This window comes from Hyla sarda, chromosome 6 (genome assembly GCF_029499605.1).
Source record: "Hyla sarda isolate aHylSar1 chromosome 6, aHylSar1.hap1, whole genome shotgun sequence".
Classification (NCBI taxonomy): Eukaryota; Metazoa; Chordata; class Amphibia; order Anura; family Hylidae; genus Hyla; species Hyla sarda.
In genome coordinates, this window is record NC_079194.1 from 119,859,631 (window position 1) to 119,879,526 (window position 19,896).

General features: G+C 42.7%; 1 protein-coding gene and 1 long non-coding RNA gene across 3 annotated transcripts in view; one reads left to right on the forward strand and one right to left on the reverse strand.

Annotated features, from left to right (window-relative positions):
* Positions 1-19,896, reverse strand: part of EEFSEC (eukaryotic elongation factor, selenocysteine-tRNA specific) — a 232,824-nt gene that overhangs the window by 181,649 nt on the left and 31,279 nt on the right. Inside the window, exon 1 of one of the 2 annotated variants that reach the window (XM_056524841.1) lies at positions 5,151-5,275. The exons of the other annotated variant lie outside the window; for it this stretch is intronic. Coding sequence (XP_056380816.1) covers positions 5,151-5,178 — 28 coding nt within the window. The 5' untranslated portion in view covers positions 5,179-5,275. Of the gene's footprint in view, positions 1-5,150; positions 5,276-19,896 lie in introns of those variants that run through there. 2 annotated transcript variants of the gene reach the window in all.
* Positions 12,544-13,685, forward strand: LOC130276037 (uncharacterized). The gene is made up of 3 exons (XR_008844992.1): positions 12,544-12,601; positions 13,176-13,280; positions 13,572-13,685. It is a non-coding gene; the product is annotated as an uncharacterized LOC130276037 (long non-coding RNA).

Genomic DNA, 19,896 nt, shown 5'->3' on the forward strand with positions numbered 1-19,896 from the left:
CGCATTTAGGAAGCCCCTATGGTACCAGGACAGCAAAAAATAAAACCACATGGCATACCATTTTGGAAACTAGACCCCTTGAGGAACGTAACAAGGGGTACAATGAGCATTTACCCCCCACTGGTGTCTGTCAGATCTTTGGAACAGTGGGCTGTACAAAATTTTTAATTTGCACAGCCCACTGTTCCAAAGATCTGTCAGACACCAGTGGGGTGTAAATTCTCAATGCACCCCTCATTACATTCCGTGAGGGGTGTAGTTTCCGAAATGGGGTCACGTGTGGGGTTTTGTTTTTTTTGCGTTTGTCAAAACCGCTGTAACAATCAGCCACCCCTGTGCAAATCACCTCAAATGTACATGGTGCACTCTCCCTTCTGGGCCTTGTTGTGCGCCCCCAGAGCTCTTTGCGCCCACATATGGGGTATCTCCGTAGTCAGGAGAAATTGCATTACAAATTTTGGGGGGCTTTTTTCCCTTTTACCTCTTGTCAAAATAAAAAGTATAGGGCAACACCAGCATGTTAGTGTAAAAATATTTTTTTTTTACACTAACCTGCTGGTGTAGACCCCAACTTCACCTTTTCATAAAAGGTGAAAGGAGTTAAAAGCCCCCAAAAATTTGTTAGGCAATTTCTCCCGAGTACGGCGATACCCCATGTGTGACCCTATACTGTTGCCTTGAAATACGACAGGGCTCCGAAGTGAGAGCGCCATGTGCATTTGAGGCCTGAATTAGGGATTTGCATAGGTGTGGACATTGGGAATCACTGGCGTAGAATAGCCCTAACAGGGTGCTTCCAGCTGTTGCAAAACTCCCAGTATGCTTGGATAGTCAACGGCCTTCCGGCAATACTGGGAGTTGTTGTTTTGCAACAGCTGGAGGCTCCATCTTGGAAACAGTGGCGTACCAGACGTTTTTCATTTTTATTGGGGAGGGTAGGGGGGCTGTGTAGGGGTCTGTGTATATGTAGTGTTTTTTACTTATTTTATTTTGTGTTAGTGTAGTGTAGTGTTTTTAGGGTACAGTCACCCGGGCGGGGGATTACCGAGAGTTTCCCGCTGCGAGTTTGAGCTGCCGCACAAAATTTGCTGCATCGCAAACTTGCAGCTTGATACTCACTGTAAGCCCCCTGCCCATGTGAATGTACCCTGTACAGTCACAAGGGGGGGGGGGGGGGGACCTCCAGCTGTTGCAAAACTACAACTCAAAGCATGCACAGTCTATCAGTGCATGCTGGTAGTTATAGTTTTGCAACAGCTGGAGGCACACGGGTTGGGAAACACTGAATTAGGAAACAGACAATGTTTCCCAACCAGTGTGCCTCCAATTGTTGCAAAACCACTACTCCCAAACATTCTCAGGCATGCTGGAAGTAGTAGTTCGGCAACATCTTTAGAGCCAGATGTTGCCAAACTACAACTCCCAGCATGCTTGGAGTTGTAGCTTTGCAACATCTGGAGGACTACAGTTTGCAGACAACTAATACAGTGGTTCCCAATATGTGCCCTTCCAGATGTTGCAAAACTACAACTCCCAGTATGCCAAAACTGTCCAGGTATGCTGGGAGTTGTAGTTCAGCAACATCTGAAGGGCCAGATGTTACATAACTACAACTCCCAGCATGCCTGGACAGTAAGGGCATGCTGAGGATGTGTAGTTTTGAAACATCTGGAAGGGCACAGTGGTCTCCAAACTGTGGACCTCCAGATGTTGCAAAACTGCAACTCCCAGCATGCCCAGATGCCAAGGGCTGTCTGGGCATGCTGGGAGTTGTAGTATAAGGGGACCAGATGGAGCAGTCCAGATCGCTTTACGGCGGTCTGGACTGCTGCAAAGGTCCCACGACGACGCCGAAGATCAACTCACTTGTCGCCACCGCCGCCGTCTCTGCCGCCGGGATACGGGTCTTCAGGGACAAGGTAAGTACTGGGGCTGGGCCCCAGCACTCCCCCATCCCCCGCCGCGTCCTCCGCTCTTCCTCCCGTTCTCTCCGGACTTCCAGGGGCCGGGCAGGGCGGGAGGAAGTAACCGCCCCCCCTGTGATTGGTCAGTTAGCTAACCGAGGAATCGCAGGGGATAGGAGGAGGTGGTCCTTAAGTACCAGGGTCCCAAGACGTATGCATACGTCTTAGGTCCTTAACAGGTTAACAACAAAAGATGGCCAAGGAAAGATGAGTGCTGGGGAAAACGACAGTATTTGTAGTACACAGTATGTATTCCTTATAGCTAGTTCTCAGAGCACGTAATGTATTTTTACTAACTTGTTAGGTATGTTCTATATTTTTTGACAAAAAGTTATTTTTTCCCCTTTTTTTCCCCAAAGGATAGGGGATTAGAAGTCTGATTGCGGGGGTCCGGCCGCTGGGACCCCCGCGATCCCCATAATTTCACCCCAAGACATCTTATCCACTTTCAATGTGCAGTCATCAAGCGTTCTGAACATTATGTTCAGAACGGTGGATTTGGGCGGCCAAGGTCGTGACGTCACACCCCCTCATGACATCACGTCACGCCCCCTCAATTCATGTCTATGGGAGGGGGCGTGACAGCTGTCACGCCCCCTCCCACAGACATGACTGGAGGGGGTGTGGCGTGATGTCATGATCATGGCCGCCCAAACCCAGCGTTCTGAACAGGATTTCATTTTATGAATTTTTATAATCAAAAGGAAATTATAAAGCGCCACAATTGCTTGGCAAGAATTTGAGATGAAAGTGCAGAAAGTAGATCTTCGGCAACATATTACAACCTAACTTTTGGTAAGTCTGCCCAATATTCTGAATGCTATGAATCGTCCCCGGCGATATTTTATATAAAGGATAGCCTTATGCCTATGCAAATACAGTGAAGGAGTTTAATCATGCCTGGGATAGGCATATGGATATCTTTCATAAAAGATGAGCCATGGACTATTCATAGCATATTGGGCAGACTAGATGGCATCTGCCAACACATTCTATGTTAATAAAGAGTTTTAGATCCTATTTCTGTACTCCTCTCTAATTCTTTCCAAGCAATCGTGACGAACATGGAGGGCACTTCCATCAAGACATTTCAGCAACAGAAAGAAGGTATCAGGGCAAGTGGAGGTCATCTATGCTTGCCAAACTAGTGTTGGAATGTCATGAGAGATGCCCAAGAAGTAGACAACAAAAGTGTTTTCATTCATATAAAGATCACTAAACCAACAGCTAAGAAAATTTGTCTGCTGTCATTCTCCTTCCTTGACCCCATTTTGGGTAGGATTGACTATTTTTGTAAAGGAAAGAGACAATTTTGTAGACCAGTGTCATTAGTGCGGGAGGGTTGTGATAAAGAGCTGAGGAAAAGCAATGCATTCTGGGAATTTTAGTGCTGAGCAACTGCTAAACCAGGAAATACAGAAAAAAAAAAAAAGATTCGAAAACAGAGATTTTTGGTGGTTTCAGAACTGGGACAGGCAGGTAAGCAATTATATATGCTTCTGCAGCATTCTTATGTTTTTCTACCTGATGTTTAAAGGGGTACTCCACTGGAAAACATTTTTTTAAATCAAATGATGCTAGAAAATTAAACAGATTTGTAAATTACTTCTATTTAAAAAATCTTAACCCTTCCAGTACTTTTCAGCTGCTGTATACTATAGAGGAAGTTGTTCTCTTTTTGAATTTCCTTTATGTCTGACCACAGTGCTTTCTGCTGACACCTCTGTCGATGTCAAGAACTGTCCAGAGCAGGATAGGTTTGCTATGGGGATTTACTCCTACTCTGGACAGTTCCTAATGGACAATGGTGTCAGCAGAGAGCACTGTGGTCAGACAGAAAGTAAGTTCAAAAAGAAAAGAACTTCCTGTGGAGTTAGAAGGGTTAAGAATTTTAAATAAAAGTAATTTACAAAATTGTTTAACTTTCTGGCACCAGTTGATAAAAAAAAAAAAAAAAGAAAGGTTTTCCAGTGGAGTACCCCTTTAAGTACTACTACGGTTTTAGGTCCGGTCACAAAACCGGATACAGGTAAAAAATTAGCCGACCGGAGTCACCGTTTGACTCCGGTCGGCTCATTAAAGTAAATGGATTTCAGCGCCGGTCCGGCTGGGGTACGGGAGTGCCCGGCTTCCCCTCCCCCAGCTGGATCTGGCAACCTTAGGCTGAGAACGAGGTGTGAATGCAGCCTAAAGGAAGGGCAATTAATGGACTGGGTCTGTGCTTTGGGAGACACATAATGGCACAATGGGCACTAAAGTGGTAATACTTGCAGCTTTAGATGTGCTGGCAACCAGCACATTCGTAGTGATGAGAGAAATGCATGGCCTGAGTCCTGTGAAATAATGAGATAAAGGTTTTAAAATACTTAAATAAAAGTAAAATAAGGTCAGGAGTTCTCCCCTTACGTAAAACCATACTTTTTTAATTTTTTATTTTTTACTCAAGGCACAATCTTGTAAAGAGAAAAACCTAAGGGTGCTCATATTTTTATATTTTGTATATATTCAAGAGCTAAATGCCAAAGATAGCGATAGAATTATTGGGACTCGTGGATGTACACACTTCTTTTAAGTCTCATTTAGCGCGCGCGGTGCATGTGTCATGTGTCTACAGTCAACAGCAGATTTAAGGTTTGTGTGGAATCTTAGAAACAGGTCAATGAAACCAAAAATAATGATAAAGAAAATCAGCATTTAGTGAATGGCCTCTGGTCGCTCCATTCAATGATCTTCTGCCAAATTTCTTGAGATAGATCATAAAGAATAAAAGAGGAAGACCTGAGTCATGAGGAGATAAGGCTCTGAGAGTATCGGCTTAAGGTTAGCCATTTACTGCTGACCACAGAGATAACCGCCAATACCCGGCCCATTCTCCTGACCTGCTTATAACCAACAAACAACTTCTCTGAGCTGACAACAGCACTTCAAGGATTACAAGGAAATGAAACCTCTGAAAAAGAGGAAAGGGGGAGAATGGACAAGGGGCAGAATGCAAGGCTTTGTTTTATATGAGCCAGAGTAAAGCGTAAAAAGTACAGAGAGACGTATAATGTACAATTTATCTCCAACTATAAACAGTAACAGTAGAACGGAGATCCGCTAGTCTATCATTGCACTACATTTTGTGCAGGTCAGATCAGCAGGATTAGCAGTGTCTTTTGTCTTTTCCACTACCACAAATACTACCGTAAATTCCTGTGCAGGGTCCCGGCATCAATCCTTATTTCCCTGGTCTTTGGGTCTAATATTGCTGGAGAGTTTCTGTTTCTTTTTTCACTTTCATTCTTCTACTCTTTTTTCTTTAGGTTTTTCTAGAAGAATAGAGCTTAGTTTTAGGAGTTCTATTTTTTAGTTTCAGGGCTTCTGTGTGACCAAAAGGGCCTAGTTCTGCTGCTTGTGCATGCTGTTATAAGGCTTACCTCATTATCTTAGATTATATATTGCTCTTATTGCTGTTTTTATTAGAATGTTTAGCACGTTCTAGGAGAGTGCTTTATTATTTATATTGGCTTCTTCGTTGCATTGTAATATATAGTCTTTTGCCAACTAAAAAAAACAGATTACACATAATAATGCTAGTGGAGCACATGTAATTGTAATTGTCCCTGTTTTTCTATCCAGGATATGAAAAACAAAGCTGATTTCTTTAAAAAATAAATAAATAAATAAATAAACACAGCAACACACCAGTCCTCAGGTTGTGTGTGGAATTGCAGCTTAGTTTCAATAAAGTGAATGGGGAAAAGTTGTAATATCCCACACAAAATCTGAAGATAGGAGTGGAGCTGTTTTTGAAAGAAAACAGCTTTGTTTTTTAAATCATGGATAACCCCTTTAAAGGGGTACTCCTGTGAAAAACGTTTTTTTTTTTTTTTTGTTTGTTTGTTTTTATCAACTGGTGCCAGAAAGTTAAACAGATTTGTAAATTACTTCTATTAAAAAATCTTAATTCTTCCAGTACTATTTAGGGGCTGTATACTACAGAGGAAATGCATTACTTCTTAGATTTCTCTGATGTCATGACCACAGTGCTCTCTGCTGACCTCTCCTGTCCATTTTAGGAACTGTCCAGAGCAGGAGAAAATCCCCATAGCAAACATATGCTGCTCTGGACAGTTCCTAAAATGGACAGCAGAGGTTAGCAGAGAGCACTGTGGTCATGACATCAGAGAAATTTAAAAAGTAAAGCATTTCCTCTGTAGTATATAGCCCCTAAAAAGTACTGGAAGGATTAAGATTTTTTAGTAGAAGTAATTTACACATCTGTTTAACTTTCTGGCACCAGTTGATTAAAAAAAAAAAAAAAAAGTTTTCCACGGGATTACCCCTTTAAAGGAATAGTCCCTTTTTGAAAAATATATCCACTATCCCCTCCATGCATCTCTATGGGAAAGCCAGAGGAACAGGAGTACATACAGCGCTCGTGTATCTCCAGCTCTCCCATAGAGATGCATGGAGGTGGTGTGTTGACTTAAGCTCCATGCGCTCGGATAGCCAGGTCACTGTGTGGATAGAGAATGTGTTTTTCAAAACAGGACTAACCTGTGAAGGCATATGGACTTTACAGAGGGCCCTGATCGAGATACCCCCAATCCAAAGAGTGACTCTGGACTCATGATCATCTATTACAAGATCCCTTGCCATGTAATACCACATTTCTCCTGCAGAGGCCACTATGACAATAGCTGGTTGCCAGGGGTTTCATCTGCTGATCCTGTGCCAAGCAGATTCACAATTTAGAACTTTCAGGCAAAAGAGTGAGCACACATATTTGCGGAAATCACTTGAGTAGGTTATCATACGCCATCCTAAGTGTTCGTGTTTATGAAGGAATTGGTGGGTGTAACTTGTTTTCTTCTAATGCAGTTTCAGCTTAAGGCCACTTTCACATGGTTGTATATTGTCCAGTGTGCGGCATTAATAGGTTTATCCCAAAACTAGTAGGGGGTCAAAATCCGAGAATCTTTCCATTATAATTACTCTGTTCAGGTTCAACTCTTAGGGGGGTATTTATCAAGGGATTTACACAGGATTTTTGGTGTATATTTGTCGCAAAAAAGTTGCACATATGACTTTTGTGCGACTATTAGTGGTACGCTGGGCTGCACGATTTCTCACAATCCAGCTGTTTTACACCAGATCTGTTTTTTACTTAGCTGTAGGCAGGGATTTACTAACTGCGACTTTTGTTAAGTCGCACAAAAAGTCGCAAGCGGCCTAAAAATAAAAGAAGCAAATCTACACCAAATAAATTTGGCTTAGAAAAAGTCCAACACCCACTGCCCGCCCACATCTATCACCCGCCGCCCGCATCTATCACTGGCTACCAACATATGCCACCCACCACCCACTGTTGTAAAACTACAACTCCCAGCATTCCCTTTCAGTGAGGACATGCTGGGAGTTATAGTCTTTCAGTAGCTAGCTCGCGGGTGCTAAATGCGGCCAGGCAACGGGTGGTATATGCGGGCGGAAGGTATATTTTGGTGGTGGTGGCATACTGCGAGCGGTGGGTTTATGCGGAGGGCAGCGGGTGATCGATGTGGGTGGGCGGTGGGGAGCGGAGCCGGCTAGGAAACATGAATATAATACTACAGCATTGTTATCTCATGTTTCTCTCCTAAAGCTGTGATTGGCCGAGACCCCTTGGCCAATCACAATTCCAGGCGGGCCAGCTCCGCTCCTCACCGATCACCCACCTGCATCTATCACCTGCTGTCCCTCCCCCGCATACACCCACCACCCGCAGTATACCACCACACGCCCCCCCCCCCCATCCTATATACCACCTGCAGACCACACAACTCCAACACCCAGCAAGTCCTTGCTGTAAGGGCATGCTGGGAGTTAGAGTCATGCGGCGCAGGTGGGTGAAAAGCTTACCTGTCACCCGCCTGCACATTTCCCACCAGCCTGCGCCTCACAACTACAACTCCCAGCATGCCTTTACAGTGAGAACAAGCTGAGAGCTGTAGTCATGCAGCGCAGGCAGTTGGGAGATAAGCGGGCTTCCCTGGCTGTTCCTAAACTACAACTCCCATCATGTGTGTTGTAGTTTAGCAACAGGGTGTCTCCAGCTGTTACTAAATTACAACTCCCGACATGGGATGGGGGTTGTAGTTTAGCAACTGCTGGAGGCACCATAAATGTATTCACATATTTTTCGTGTTCTTTTCTTCTCATTTCAGATTTGTGTATGCAGAGGACTTCTTTGTATTCGGTGGATTACTTCGATGACCAGCATTTTTTTTTGTTTTGTTTAATATTAATAAAATGGTCAACAAAGCTTTTTGGTGAGTTTTCTGGAAATTTTTTTTTTTTAATAGTGTGGATTTTTTTGTTAGTTTTCTTAAACAGGCTTAGTAGTGGAAGTTGTCTAATAGACAGAATCCATTACTAAGTTGGGCTTAGCGTTAGCCCCAAAAACAGCTAGTGCTAACCCCCAATAATTACCCCAGTACCCACCACCACAGGGGTGCTGGGAACAGCTGGTATTATTAATTTCTGCAAAAAATGCGAGTGGTTTCCCATATTTTCATTCTCAGCCAGATACCAAACAGCTACAGCCTGATGTTACCAGGGTGGGCGAGGACAATTGTTACTGCCCCTCCCCAGCCTAAATAAGGCCAGCCTGTTACCAATTAGGCCCAGGAGCGCCATTTTTGAAGCTCCAGGCCTGTTGGTACCGGATCTTCCCGGCACCCCTGTGGCGATGGGTACTGGGGTAATAATTGGGGGTTATCGCTAGCTGTTTTTGGGGCTAACGCTAAACCCGGCTTAGTAATGGATTCGGTCTATAAGACAGCTTCCACTACTAATCCTGTTAAGAAATCTTAAAAAAATAAAATAAAATAAAAAAACACTTCCCCACAAGCCCTCGTTAACCATTTTATTAGTATTAAACAAAAAAAATGCTGGTCACCGTAGTCCAAAGAAGTCCTTTGAATACACGGAACTGAAATAAGAAAAAAAAACATACAAAAAATGGGTTAGTACATTTAGGGGAAAAAAGTAGTAAAAAAAAAAAATGAAATGCATACATATATATCAAACATTTTTGTCACAAAAGCGGCTTTAAAACAGAAAAGTCACAGAGGAGAAGAGGTGGTGTTACAAAGTGGTGTTCTGAAATCATTTCTTGTTTTTTTGCTTATGTATGTGTCTCACGTAAGAAACACTTACACCATGGAAAAAAATGTACGTAAGTCGTGTACGTAAGCACAGCTTGATGAATTCCCCCCTTAGTATTGAGCAAAATACTGCCATGTAAAAGGGGCTAGTACAATTGGTGGCCTATCCCCAGGTTAGGTCATTAATTGCTGATTGGTAGCAGTGCCCACTTAGATGCAGTGCCCACTGTGAATGGGTCCAGAAACAATTGGCCGTGTTCACTGTGTAGTGGGGGTTCCTCGGCAGTGCCAATCAGCAACTGATGGCCTATCCTGAAATTGGCCAAATCACATTACCCACAAAAATCCTTTAAGGTGGCCATAAATTTTAATAGCTCGCTCTCTCTTGATCTCCCCATAAACCCGAATGTCCAACAGTGCCGAAATGCAATGTTCTCTCTATGGAGACAGGAGGGGTAAACTGACAGATGTGGAAGCAGCTTATCTTTCCAAGAAAAAAAAAAAAGGTTGGGCAGTTGAACTCCAATATGTTAAATTCTTTTCTCCCCTTATATTGGGAAGCCCCAATACACTTTGGAGAGTTAGCTGGACCCAACAAAGTTGGCAGGTTAGACCAATTCATGACTAAAGTGTATAAGGATCCTTAGGCTAAAACCTAATATGTCCTACCTTATGATACTGATGAACAGATCTCATCTCTCACAAATACCAGTTCAGAACATGATTGTCATAGAACAAATGAAATGCTTTTAAACACTGACTAGCTTATAGTCTGGAGAAATACATGAATACGCATACTGCAGATTATTCAGATAATTCCCTATGGGTTTAGCTTGTTATCATGTGACCAGTGTTGGCACACTTATTAGCGGTACACTATCATTAATTTGAGCAGCAAAACAAATTCCAAAATAGAGAAACTACCACTCATTGAAAGCAGAGGGCTCCCGAAATACAGGCGGGGAGCTGTTACTGCTTCCCAACTATCCAGCCTTGAAATAAGATAATCCTCTTGATCGGAGAGGGAATTGGGAACAGACTGTGCTTTCCTAACACTATTCAGGCGCAAATGCTGGGTGTAATTCTTCTGTATTATCTGAGGATTTGACTGTTTCTTTTTAAATTTTTCTAATGTCATTCTGGCGACTCCTCTACAAGACACCGCAACGGAAATCAATGTCATATATAAGACTTTGTTATGGTTCAATACACACCAGAACTGTGTTACAACAGAAACCCAGATCCAGGATTTCTAGGGAAGACCTAATTTGTGTCATGTTTAATATGTTTGTGGGTGTATCCACCTAGGAAAACCCTCATTCTACAGGCAGCTTATGGTGGAATGTTTCCAATGATCAGCTGACCAGGGAGAACTACTGGCACATCCAAATTTCCACGCAGTGTCACCGACAGTAATTGGTGACTTTTTTGGTGAAAAACACGGTCACTGCAAGTCCTCCGAAGCAAGCACCCCTTTGGCCAACAGAGAAGAGAAGTCTTCTCTATCATATTTGTATTCCTCTATGGGCTGTCCAGCATGGACAGCCTCTATGGTTCCATTAAGTTATCTCCAATATCCTACTACCTTTATATTGCATAAAGGTCTAGGAAGCGGCGATACATAGAGCTGATTGAAGTAGCCTTTAGGCAAGGTTTCCACTTGTTTTTTTTTGTACACCTAAAAAAACGCAAGCAAAAATGTCAGAAAAACTGCCACAGGTTTCTCCTGAGTTTTGGCAGTTTTTCTGGCGTTTTCCCTGGTGTGTGGAAACAGCCAATTTTGTCCCCTGTGGCAGTTTTTTCACTGCCTTCAGGTACCACTCTGTGGGTCGGATGCTAAGCTCCCAGTCCACAGAGTGTAAGGAGTGATGTATAGCTGATACTGAATATACAGGGAACCCTATGCGTTTTTTTTCTCCCATAAATAAAAAAAACGCATAGGGTTCCCCCTATTTTCAGCATCAGCACGATAATAACCAAGCAGCAACAGCCTGACGTCACCAGGGTGGGTGAGGACCATTGTTACTGGCCCTCCCCAGCCTAAATAACGCCAGCCTGTTACTGCCTAGGCCCAGGAGCGCCATTTTTGACGCTCCGGGCCTGTTGGTACCGGCTCTTCCCGACACCCGTGGCGGTGAGTACCGGGGTAATAATTGGGGGTTAGCGCTAGCTGTTTTAGGGGCTAACGCTAAGCACACTGCTCCATGCTGGGAGCTCTAGTACCTGCATTAATAGATCGCAACGAGTGTAACTTCTGACACCCACTGCGATCCTCCTGTATAATGTATAGACGCGGCGGCCGCTCTTCTATGGTCCCTGCACTGACGTATATATACACATATCCATATATCCCACAGAGTTGTGATTGGCTGGAACCATCTGGCCAATCACAGCTCTCTGCGGGAAATATGAATAGCTGTATATATACGTCAGTGCAAGAGACCATAGAAGAGCGGCCGGCCGCATCTATAGATTATACAAGAGGATCGCAAAGGTGCGATCTGTCAATTAGTACAGGTACTACTACTCCCATCATGGAACAGTGTGTTCCATGCTGTGAGTAGTAGTACTACCTAAAAAATGTGTAATAAAAAAAAAAAAAAGTTAAAAACACGCACACACTACATTTTTATTATTGTCGGCTACATTTTTAGGTCCCCACCCGCACACATAAATTGATCCCTGTTTAAAAAAATAATTAAAATTTCGTTCTAAAAAAGATATATTTCGTTAAATACAATTTTTCCATCACTACTATATCTTTTTTATTTTTTAATGATACCTTTTTTATAAAAATTTCGTAGGGTAAAGTCCAAAAAATACGCTAAAGTCCAAAAAATAAAAACGCCTGAAAAAACGCCAAAGTTAAAACCCACATGGCGTTTTTCTTGGCGTTTTTTCACTCCCATAGACTTCTATGGGAGAAAAACGCCAAGATTTTCCCGAAAAAAACGCCAGTCTCGACAAGAGGTCGTTTTTTAAAAACTGCCAAGGAGCCCAAAAACGCTAAAAAGGATAAAAAAAAAATGTCAAACTGAAAAACGCCAAGTGGATTTGGCATTTTGCAGTTTACTATTGACTTGCAGCTAACATCTGGCCGCAGCATTTTTTCACAAAAAAAACGCCATGCGGCAGAATGGGCGTTTTTATTGGCGTTTTTGTAAACCTAGCCTTATACTGTAGTACTGCTTTAGTTGTCCCCTGCACCTGCCTGTGAAAGCAAGGGAATACGGCACTCAATACCCCATATAATGACAACATGAAAAGAAAATGTTTGAACTGCTAGCTATTTTATTCAAAGGAAAAGGTGTAGGAACATCTCAGAGATGATCAGGAGAAATGGGAGGCACACGAGATTAATTGCAAATGGCTGGAATTCACAATTTAGACTTTGCCTTATTTAAAAAAAATGGCATAAATTTCTAAAATTCTGTCTTAATATTCTCATTATAGGTACTGATTGCAGATACATTTTTCTGGTTTTAGCACAAGACCTCAACATAAAATGTAAGTAAAAGGGTCTGAAGAATTTCCAAACGCACTGTACACAAAAAAAACCACTCCGTTTCCTGTGCGAGTAACATGAGCGGGCATAGTATTTTGGGTTTAGAAATCAAAAATTTTAATCTGACTGGTTTAGTTGGCTGGGACAATGCTGCTACTATTTAGAATGTGGCATTGCATGTTGTGTGACTCCATTGTCAAAGCACTGCGGTGTACCTCTTTGTCCAAAGCAATTTTTTTATAATCTACTGTGGAAAATCTCTAACAAAATGTGCACCAGAATTAATATGATCAGCATCTAACATTGGTATCTATCACCCATAGACTAATATGGGATCTGTTTAGGTGATACAGCGTGAACTTTTTCATGACATATGTCAGATTCCATTATACCATACAGATAACCGATGCCACCGTCAGGCAACTGTTTAAAAACTGTTTTTTTTTTGTTCACCATCACTGGTCTTACTGTGCCAAATTTCAGGAAGTATTCCTCAAATGCATGACTGATACCATGCGGTGGCACCTGCAACCCACTGGCTAATATTCTATCCATTTCATGGATTTTTTTCTACAGGATCCCATTTATGGAAAGAGCATAGCCTACTGTGCTATTTCATAACGGCTAGATGGAGGCCAAAGGGTAACCCAAGTAATGGACCCATATGGAGACATCCAGTATGTAAGTAGAGCTTTTCAGGCATACATGCTAAATGTAGGGAAAAATGCAGCGTAAAAGCCTAACAGGAAACAGCTACTTATGTATGGTCCTAATAAGTGTATGCTTACTAAAGAGGAACACAGCTTTCCCAGAAACTGATAGAAATAAGAAAAGTCTAAACAGTAGAAGAGGTGGATTTGGGGGGGGATTGTCCTCCATTTTTTGGAGTGCCGCGCAGATGAGGTGGACTGATTAGCTGAGAGAATTGTGTAATCAGAAATGTATGGCTGATTTTATACATTACCTCCGCAGACAGGACGCCAAACCACACAGGGCTGATCCCTACATAGAAATACACGGCGCGGGGCGATGACCTTTCTACCCCACCGATGTAATTCGATTTTATGCTTTGGGAAGGAATTAAAGACACATCTTTGGGTTATTCTGTGTAGCTCTTGTTTATTTACTGCAGTGATACATCTACCTGGAATAATTTCATAACAAAATAAACCATTTAACCCTCCACAGACCGCCTTAAAAGAATAAAACAATTAAAGTGTACCAAATTGTAAACTATCTTAATAAGACCAACGGTCAATATATCACCTCAAGAGGAGAACAAGGGACAAAAAAAATAAATGGTTACAGCTTTACAGAACAATTGCAGCAAACGTCACAGACAACACTCCACATGTTGGTGGAGCGCCTAAACGATTAGAAAAACATGGTTACGTTCTTTTTTTCAAAAAAGCACCGCTCCTGTCCTCAGTTTGTGTGTAATATAGCAGCGAAATTCAATTAAAATTAATAGAGACAGATTTTAACAGCACACACAACACGAGGACAGACGTGCTGCTGTTTTCGGAAGAAAACAGCTATGTTTTTCTAATCCCGGATAACTTATTTAAATTGTTGGGATTGGCCAATATGTCTAATGTGTATAAGGGCCTTTACATAGAAACAGAAGATCAAACGCTGTCCAAAGAAAAGTTGCCCAGTTGCCCATAGCAACCAGATTACTTCTTTCATTTTCAGAGGCCTTGTTAAAAATGAAACAGGCAATCCGATTGGTTGCTATGGGCAACTTTTTCTCTGTAAAGGTTTTGATAAATCTCCCCCTTAGAGAAGATACCATCAGTCACACCAATAGATAAAAATGTATCTGGAGGTTCTCCACAAAGTTCATTACTCCGAACACTGTGTGTGGGCTTCCGTGTTCGCGGCCGGCGGGCGTGACGTCACGCCCGCCCCCTCTACCAAAGTCTAGACTTTCGTTGAGGGGGCGGGCAAGACATAACGAGGGGGCGGGCAAGACATCACGAGGGGGCGGGCAAGACATCACGCCTGGCGGCCGCGAACACGGTAGCCCGCACACAGCGTTCGGAGTAATGAACTTCCGGACTCTGTGAGCGGAGCTCCGAAAGGCAGGGCAGCGCACAACCCCTTTAAAGGGGTATTCTGGGCAAAAACCTCTTACCCCCTATCCAAAGGATAGGGGAAAAAATGTCTGATGGTGGGGGGCCCACTGCTAGGACCCCTTGCGATCTCCCTGTAGCACCAGCATTCTATGCGGGGCTGCGTTTCCAATTTCATAAACCTCCAGGTTTCCGGGACTGGGGCAGTCACGCCCCGACCCATAGACATGAATGGAGGGGGCGTGGCTTGACATCACATCCACAGTCACAGAAACCCGGGGGTTTCCGAAACTGGAGACGCAGCCCCGTGTAGAATGCTGGTGCTGCAGGGAGATTGCGGGGGGGGGGGGGGGGGGGTCACAGCAGCAGGCCCTCCCCCCCCCGCAATCAGACATGTTATCCCCTATCCTTTGGATAGGGGATAAGATGTTTTTGTCCGGAATACCCCTTTAAGACAAAGTTGTGGTCACAGAGGCAGGGATTATTTTACTGTTTCTGACGTTCATTTCACTAAAGAATACTCCAGTCACAGATCAAAATTGCTGATAAAAAGAGAGCAATACCTTGCATTAAAGTGCATAGTGCAGGGCACATTACAGTAGCTCTCTTAAGGGTCTATTCACAGGTACAGTATTCTGCGCAGATTTGAGGCGCAGGATTTCAAGATGTGCTCAGTAGTTTACATTGAAATCTGCAGCAGAAAATCCAGCGCCTCAAATCTGCGCAGAATACTGTACGTGTGAATAGACCATAAATGTTATTTTCCAATTGCTGTTCACTTGCATTTGTTAACCCTTAATGACCACGGACATAAATGTACATCCTGGTGCGGCGGTACTTCGGAGCAATGATCAGGTTATGTGCGGCAGGTCCCAGCTGCTGATAGCAGCCAGGGACACGCCAGTAATGGTCGACATCTGCGATCGCGCGGATGTCTGCCATTAAACCCTCAGATACCGTGATCAATACAGATAAAGGTATCTGCGGCAGCGCGACTACATTTTATGCTGATCTGACCGCCTGCGGCATGGCCGCGAGGATGAGATCAGCTAACATGGCGGACCGAGGTCCCGTCACCTGCCTCCTTCCCGGCTTCTTCTGCTATGGACTGCTCAATCTCAGGCCAGAGCAGAAGATCACCAATAACACTGATCAGTGCTATGCCCTATGCATAGCACTGAACAGTATTAGCAATCAATTGATTGCTATAAAAAGTCCCCTATGAGGACTATTTAAGTGTAAAAAAAGTTGTAAAAAAAGTGAAAAATCCCCTCACCAATAAAAATGTAACATGTCCCTTTTTCCCCATTTTACCCCTAAAAAGTAAAAAAAAATGTAAATGAACATATTTGGTATCGCCGCGTGCGTAAATGTCCGAACTATTAAAATATAATGTTAATGATCCCATACGATTAATGTAAAAAAAAAAAATTTTAAGTCTTTGTCCCATTTTATTTAAAAAAAATTATAAAAAAAATGTATAAAAGTTTTATATACACAAATGTGGTATCAATAAAAGTACAGATCACGGTGCAAAAAATTAGCGCTTATACAGAAAAATGAAAAAGTTATAGGTCATCAAGTGGGATTTTAAACGTACTAATTTGGTTAAAAAGTTTGCGTTTTTTTTAAGCGCAACAATAATTGAAAAGTAAATAATCATGGGTATCATTTTGATCGTATTGACCCACAGAATAAAGAACACATCAGTGAGGACTTTGCAAAATTGCAGGTTTCTTTTTAATTTCCCCACACTAATAGCATTTTTTTTTGTTGTTGTGCCATACATTTTATGGTAAAAGGAGTGATGTCATTACAAAGGACAACTGGTCATGCAAAAAACAAGCCCCATACTAGTCTGTGGATGAAAACATAAAAGAGTTACGATTTTTAGAAGGCGAGGAGGAAAAAAACAAAAATGCAAAAAAAAAAAATTGGCCTGGTCCTTAAAGCGTACCCGTCAGATCCAACAAAAAATTTTTTTCTTCAATATATCACTCAGTACCTAATCCTGACCATGTACATTAATTTTTATGTGTCTAGCACCTTTATTTATTTTTTGTATTACACTTTTAGTTTAGCTCACTAGTCTAGATTCCTCTCAAATGGAGGGGGCGTGGCCTCACTGTGCTGGTCTCCGCCCCCTCCCTCAGTATGCTGTCTGCTCACATCTCCCCTAGCATTAGCAAAACTACAACTCCCAGCTTGTCCTCACTGACAGTAGCGGGACACAAGCTGACAGTGGGAGGATTTTTCATCCAGCTGTGAAGCCCTGCACTCACAGCTGTCAATCAAGGAAGTGTGTCCATGACATAGGTGATGACGCATGGACACAGCAGGACTAGTATGTGTCCAAGCAGGCGGGGGGGGGCAGTTGTTTGATTGTCTTTTTCACTATGAAATACTGAAAAAAAATTTATGAAAGTAATTGCAAACCTATGGGTTTTGCCTGCTTTACAACATATCAAAAGTTTTTGTATCTGACAGTGCCCATTTAAGGTCAAAATGGGCTTGGTCCTTAAGGGGTTAAACTGTAAAACATATGGAGGGACATTTATCATTGTGTGTCCTTACAAAGTGATTTACTTTTGCTTTGCTTACCTGTGACATATTTATCATAATATTGCATGGGGGGGGGGGGGGGGGGGAGGGTGATAATCTGGCGCATGCAAACAAAAAATAAATAAAAAATCAATAAATAAATAAAACTTTAGACCAACATTTTGTATGATTCCTCCTCTGCAACTTTTCTGTGACTTTTTACCCCATTTATTTTTTCCAAATACTGTCCACAGCCAGTTTTGGTCTGGCCTAGATTTGGAACAAATGGAGGGCGTTGTGACAAACCTACAATTTTTTTTTAGGAAAAGTTGCACTACATAAATCAACAACCACTGAAAAGTGAAAAAAATGAGTACCAGAGTCATTTTAGTCTAAATTCCTTTAGCAAAAAGTTACACAAATTTTGTGCAACAGACACATTTCTGCAACTCTACTGCAACAAAAAAAAGGCTCTAAACCTGTAGATAAATTCTCCCCTAATGGACCCCAAAACCATTTGGTGACATCATATTTTTAGCTGCAAAATTATGACATCATACAGCCATGACAAGTTTTACTGTATTCTTTACATAGAGACTCTTCTTGTACACAGACTTATATTTAAATAATTTCAGGTAGAAATAAATAAAATATTCCTAAAGACCCACCATGTATAATATAAAGGGCACCACTCCATCATTCAGCTTTTAAACTGAAATTCAATAGAATAAAACCTTTACATCAGCATTGAACTACTCAGGAGGCAATATATCAACCGCATGCATCCCCCGGTAACACTTTTTGGACAATTTTTCAGAACTTTCACCAAACAACAGAATTTAGACCCGGGACAGGGGAGAAGGGGGGAAACAGGCATTTGATCCGGGATACAGACTCCAAAAGATTAAAGTCACGAGCAGAGACAGGCGACTGTTTTCTCAATAACTGAAAACACAAGCCGGGGCCTGAATGTGCTCATTGTTAGGTGGGGAGGGGGGTCTGCCAGGAGACAGGACAGGCTGGCGACATAGCTGCTGTCCCAAATATACACATAGATCTGCTCCAAACGGGGGGGGGGATATACCACATTGTACTGGAAATAAAAGATTGCCGTGCCCCTTGTAGAGAACAACAGAGCAAGGTCATCTATATATCCACGTGCTGCCTGTAACCACTTCACTTTATTTTTTTTTTAACTTTTTTTTTACAGTTCAAAAAAGAAAGAAAACAACTATTTTTTTCCCCACGTAAACAATTAGGCTGTGTTCACACTGTGTTTAGTTGAATAAAGTCCTTATAATAAATCTACTACCTGGACTGGCGAGTGCTGCACAATTTTCCTAAATCTATTATTGGTCAAACCAGTGTTTCCCACCTCCAGCTGTTGCAAAACTAAAACTTCGGCTGTCTGGGCATGCTGAAAGTTGTGGTTCTGCAACAGCTGTAGGCTCCCTAATTGGGAAACAATGGGTCAAGCTGATATAGCACACCAAGCAGGTTGATGCTTGATAGATGCAGTACGATTTGTGGTCTATCGGGATTGGGATCACACGGGAGCCAATAAAAAAAAATTAAAAAAAACTTGCAGGCACAGGCGTGAGGAGGTTGTTGCTGGCAGGAGCGGGCTGTCCCATAACATCCTGCGCAGTCACGCAAAACTCTGAAATGCCCCAGGGGGGGGTGTAGGGGGTAACAAAAACAGTTCTGTGCAGGGCTCTAGTCTATGGTATCTATGCTGTAGCAGCTGGCTATTATTACTCTAAGGTGAGTAATTTAACATGCATTATATATTTTAATTGAAAAAAAAAATAAAAATAAATACATGAAAAATTTAATTTAAGTGTCCAGAGTGAAAATAGCCTTATAGTCACCCAGTTAAATGATCAACACAAATTATCTGACCACCAAATGAAATTTGTTTAACAGCAGTCTAGATACAAGGGGGGCAAGGCAGGGGACACCACACATGGACCTAGACAACACCGGTTGTAAGTTGATATACACTGCTCAAAAAAAAAATTATTTCACATGCTGTTGTGCAAATGGAACAGACAACAGGTAGAAATTATAGGTAATTAGCAAGACACACCCAATAAAGGAGTGGTTCTGCAGGTGGTGACCACAGACCCCTTCTCCGTTCCAATGCTTCCTGGCTGATGTTTTGGTCACTTTTGAGTGCTGGCGGTGCTTTCACACTAGTGGTAGCATGAGACGGAGTCTACAACCCACACAATTGGCTCAGATAGAGCAAGCTTATCCAGGATGGCACATCAATGCGAGCTGTGGCAAGAAGGTTTGCTGTGTCTGTCGGCATAGTGTCCAGAGCATGGAGGCGCTACCAGGAGACAGGCCAGTACATCAGGAAACGTGGAGGAGTCCGTAGGCAACAACCCAGCAGCAGGACCGCTATGTCCGCCTTTGTGCAAGGAGGAGCACTGCCAGAGCCCTGCAAAATGACCTCCAGCAGGCCACAAATGTGCATGTGTCCAGTCAGAAACAGACTCCATGAGGGTGGTATGAGGGCCCGATGTCCACAGGTGGAGGTTGTGCTTACAGCCCAACACGGTGCAGGACGTTTGGCATTTGCCAGAGAACACCAAGATTGGCAAATTCGCCACTGGCGCCCTGTGTTTTTCACAGATGAAAGAAGGTTCATACTGAGCACATGTGACAGAGTCTGG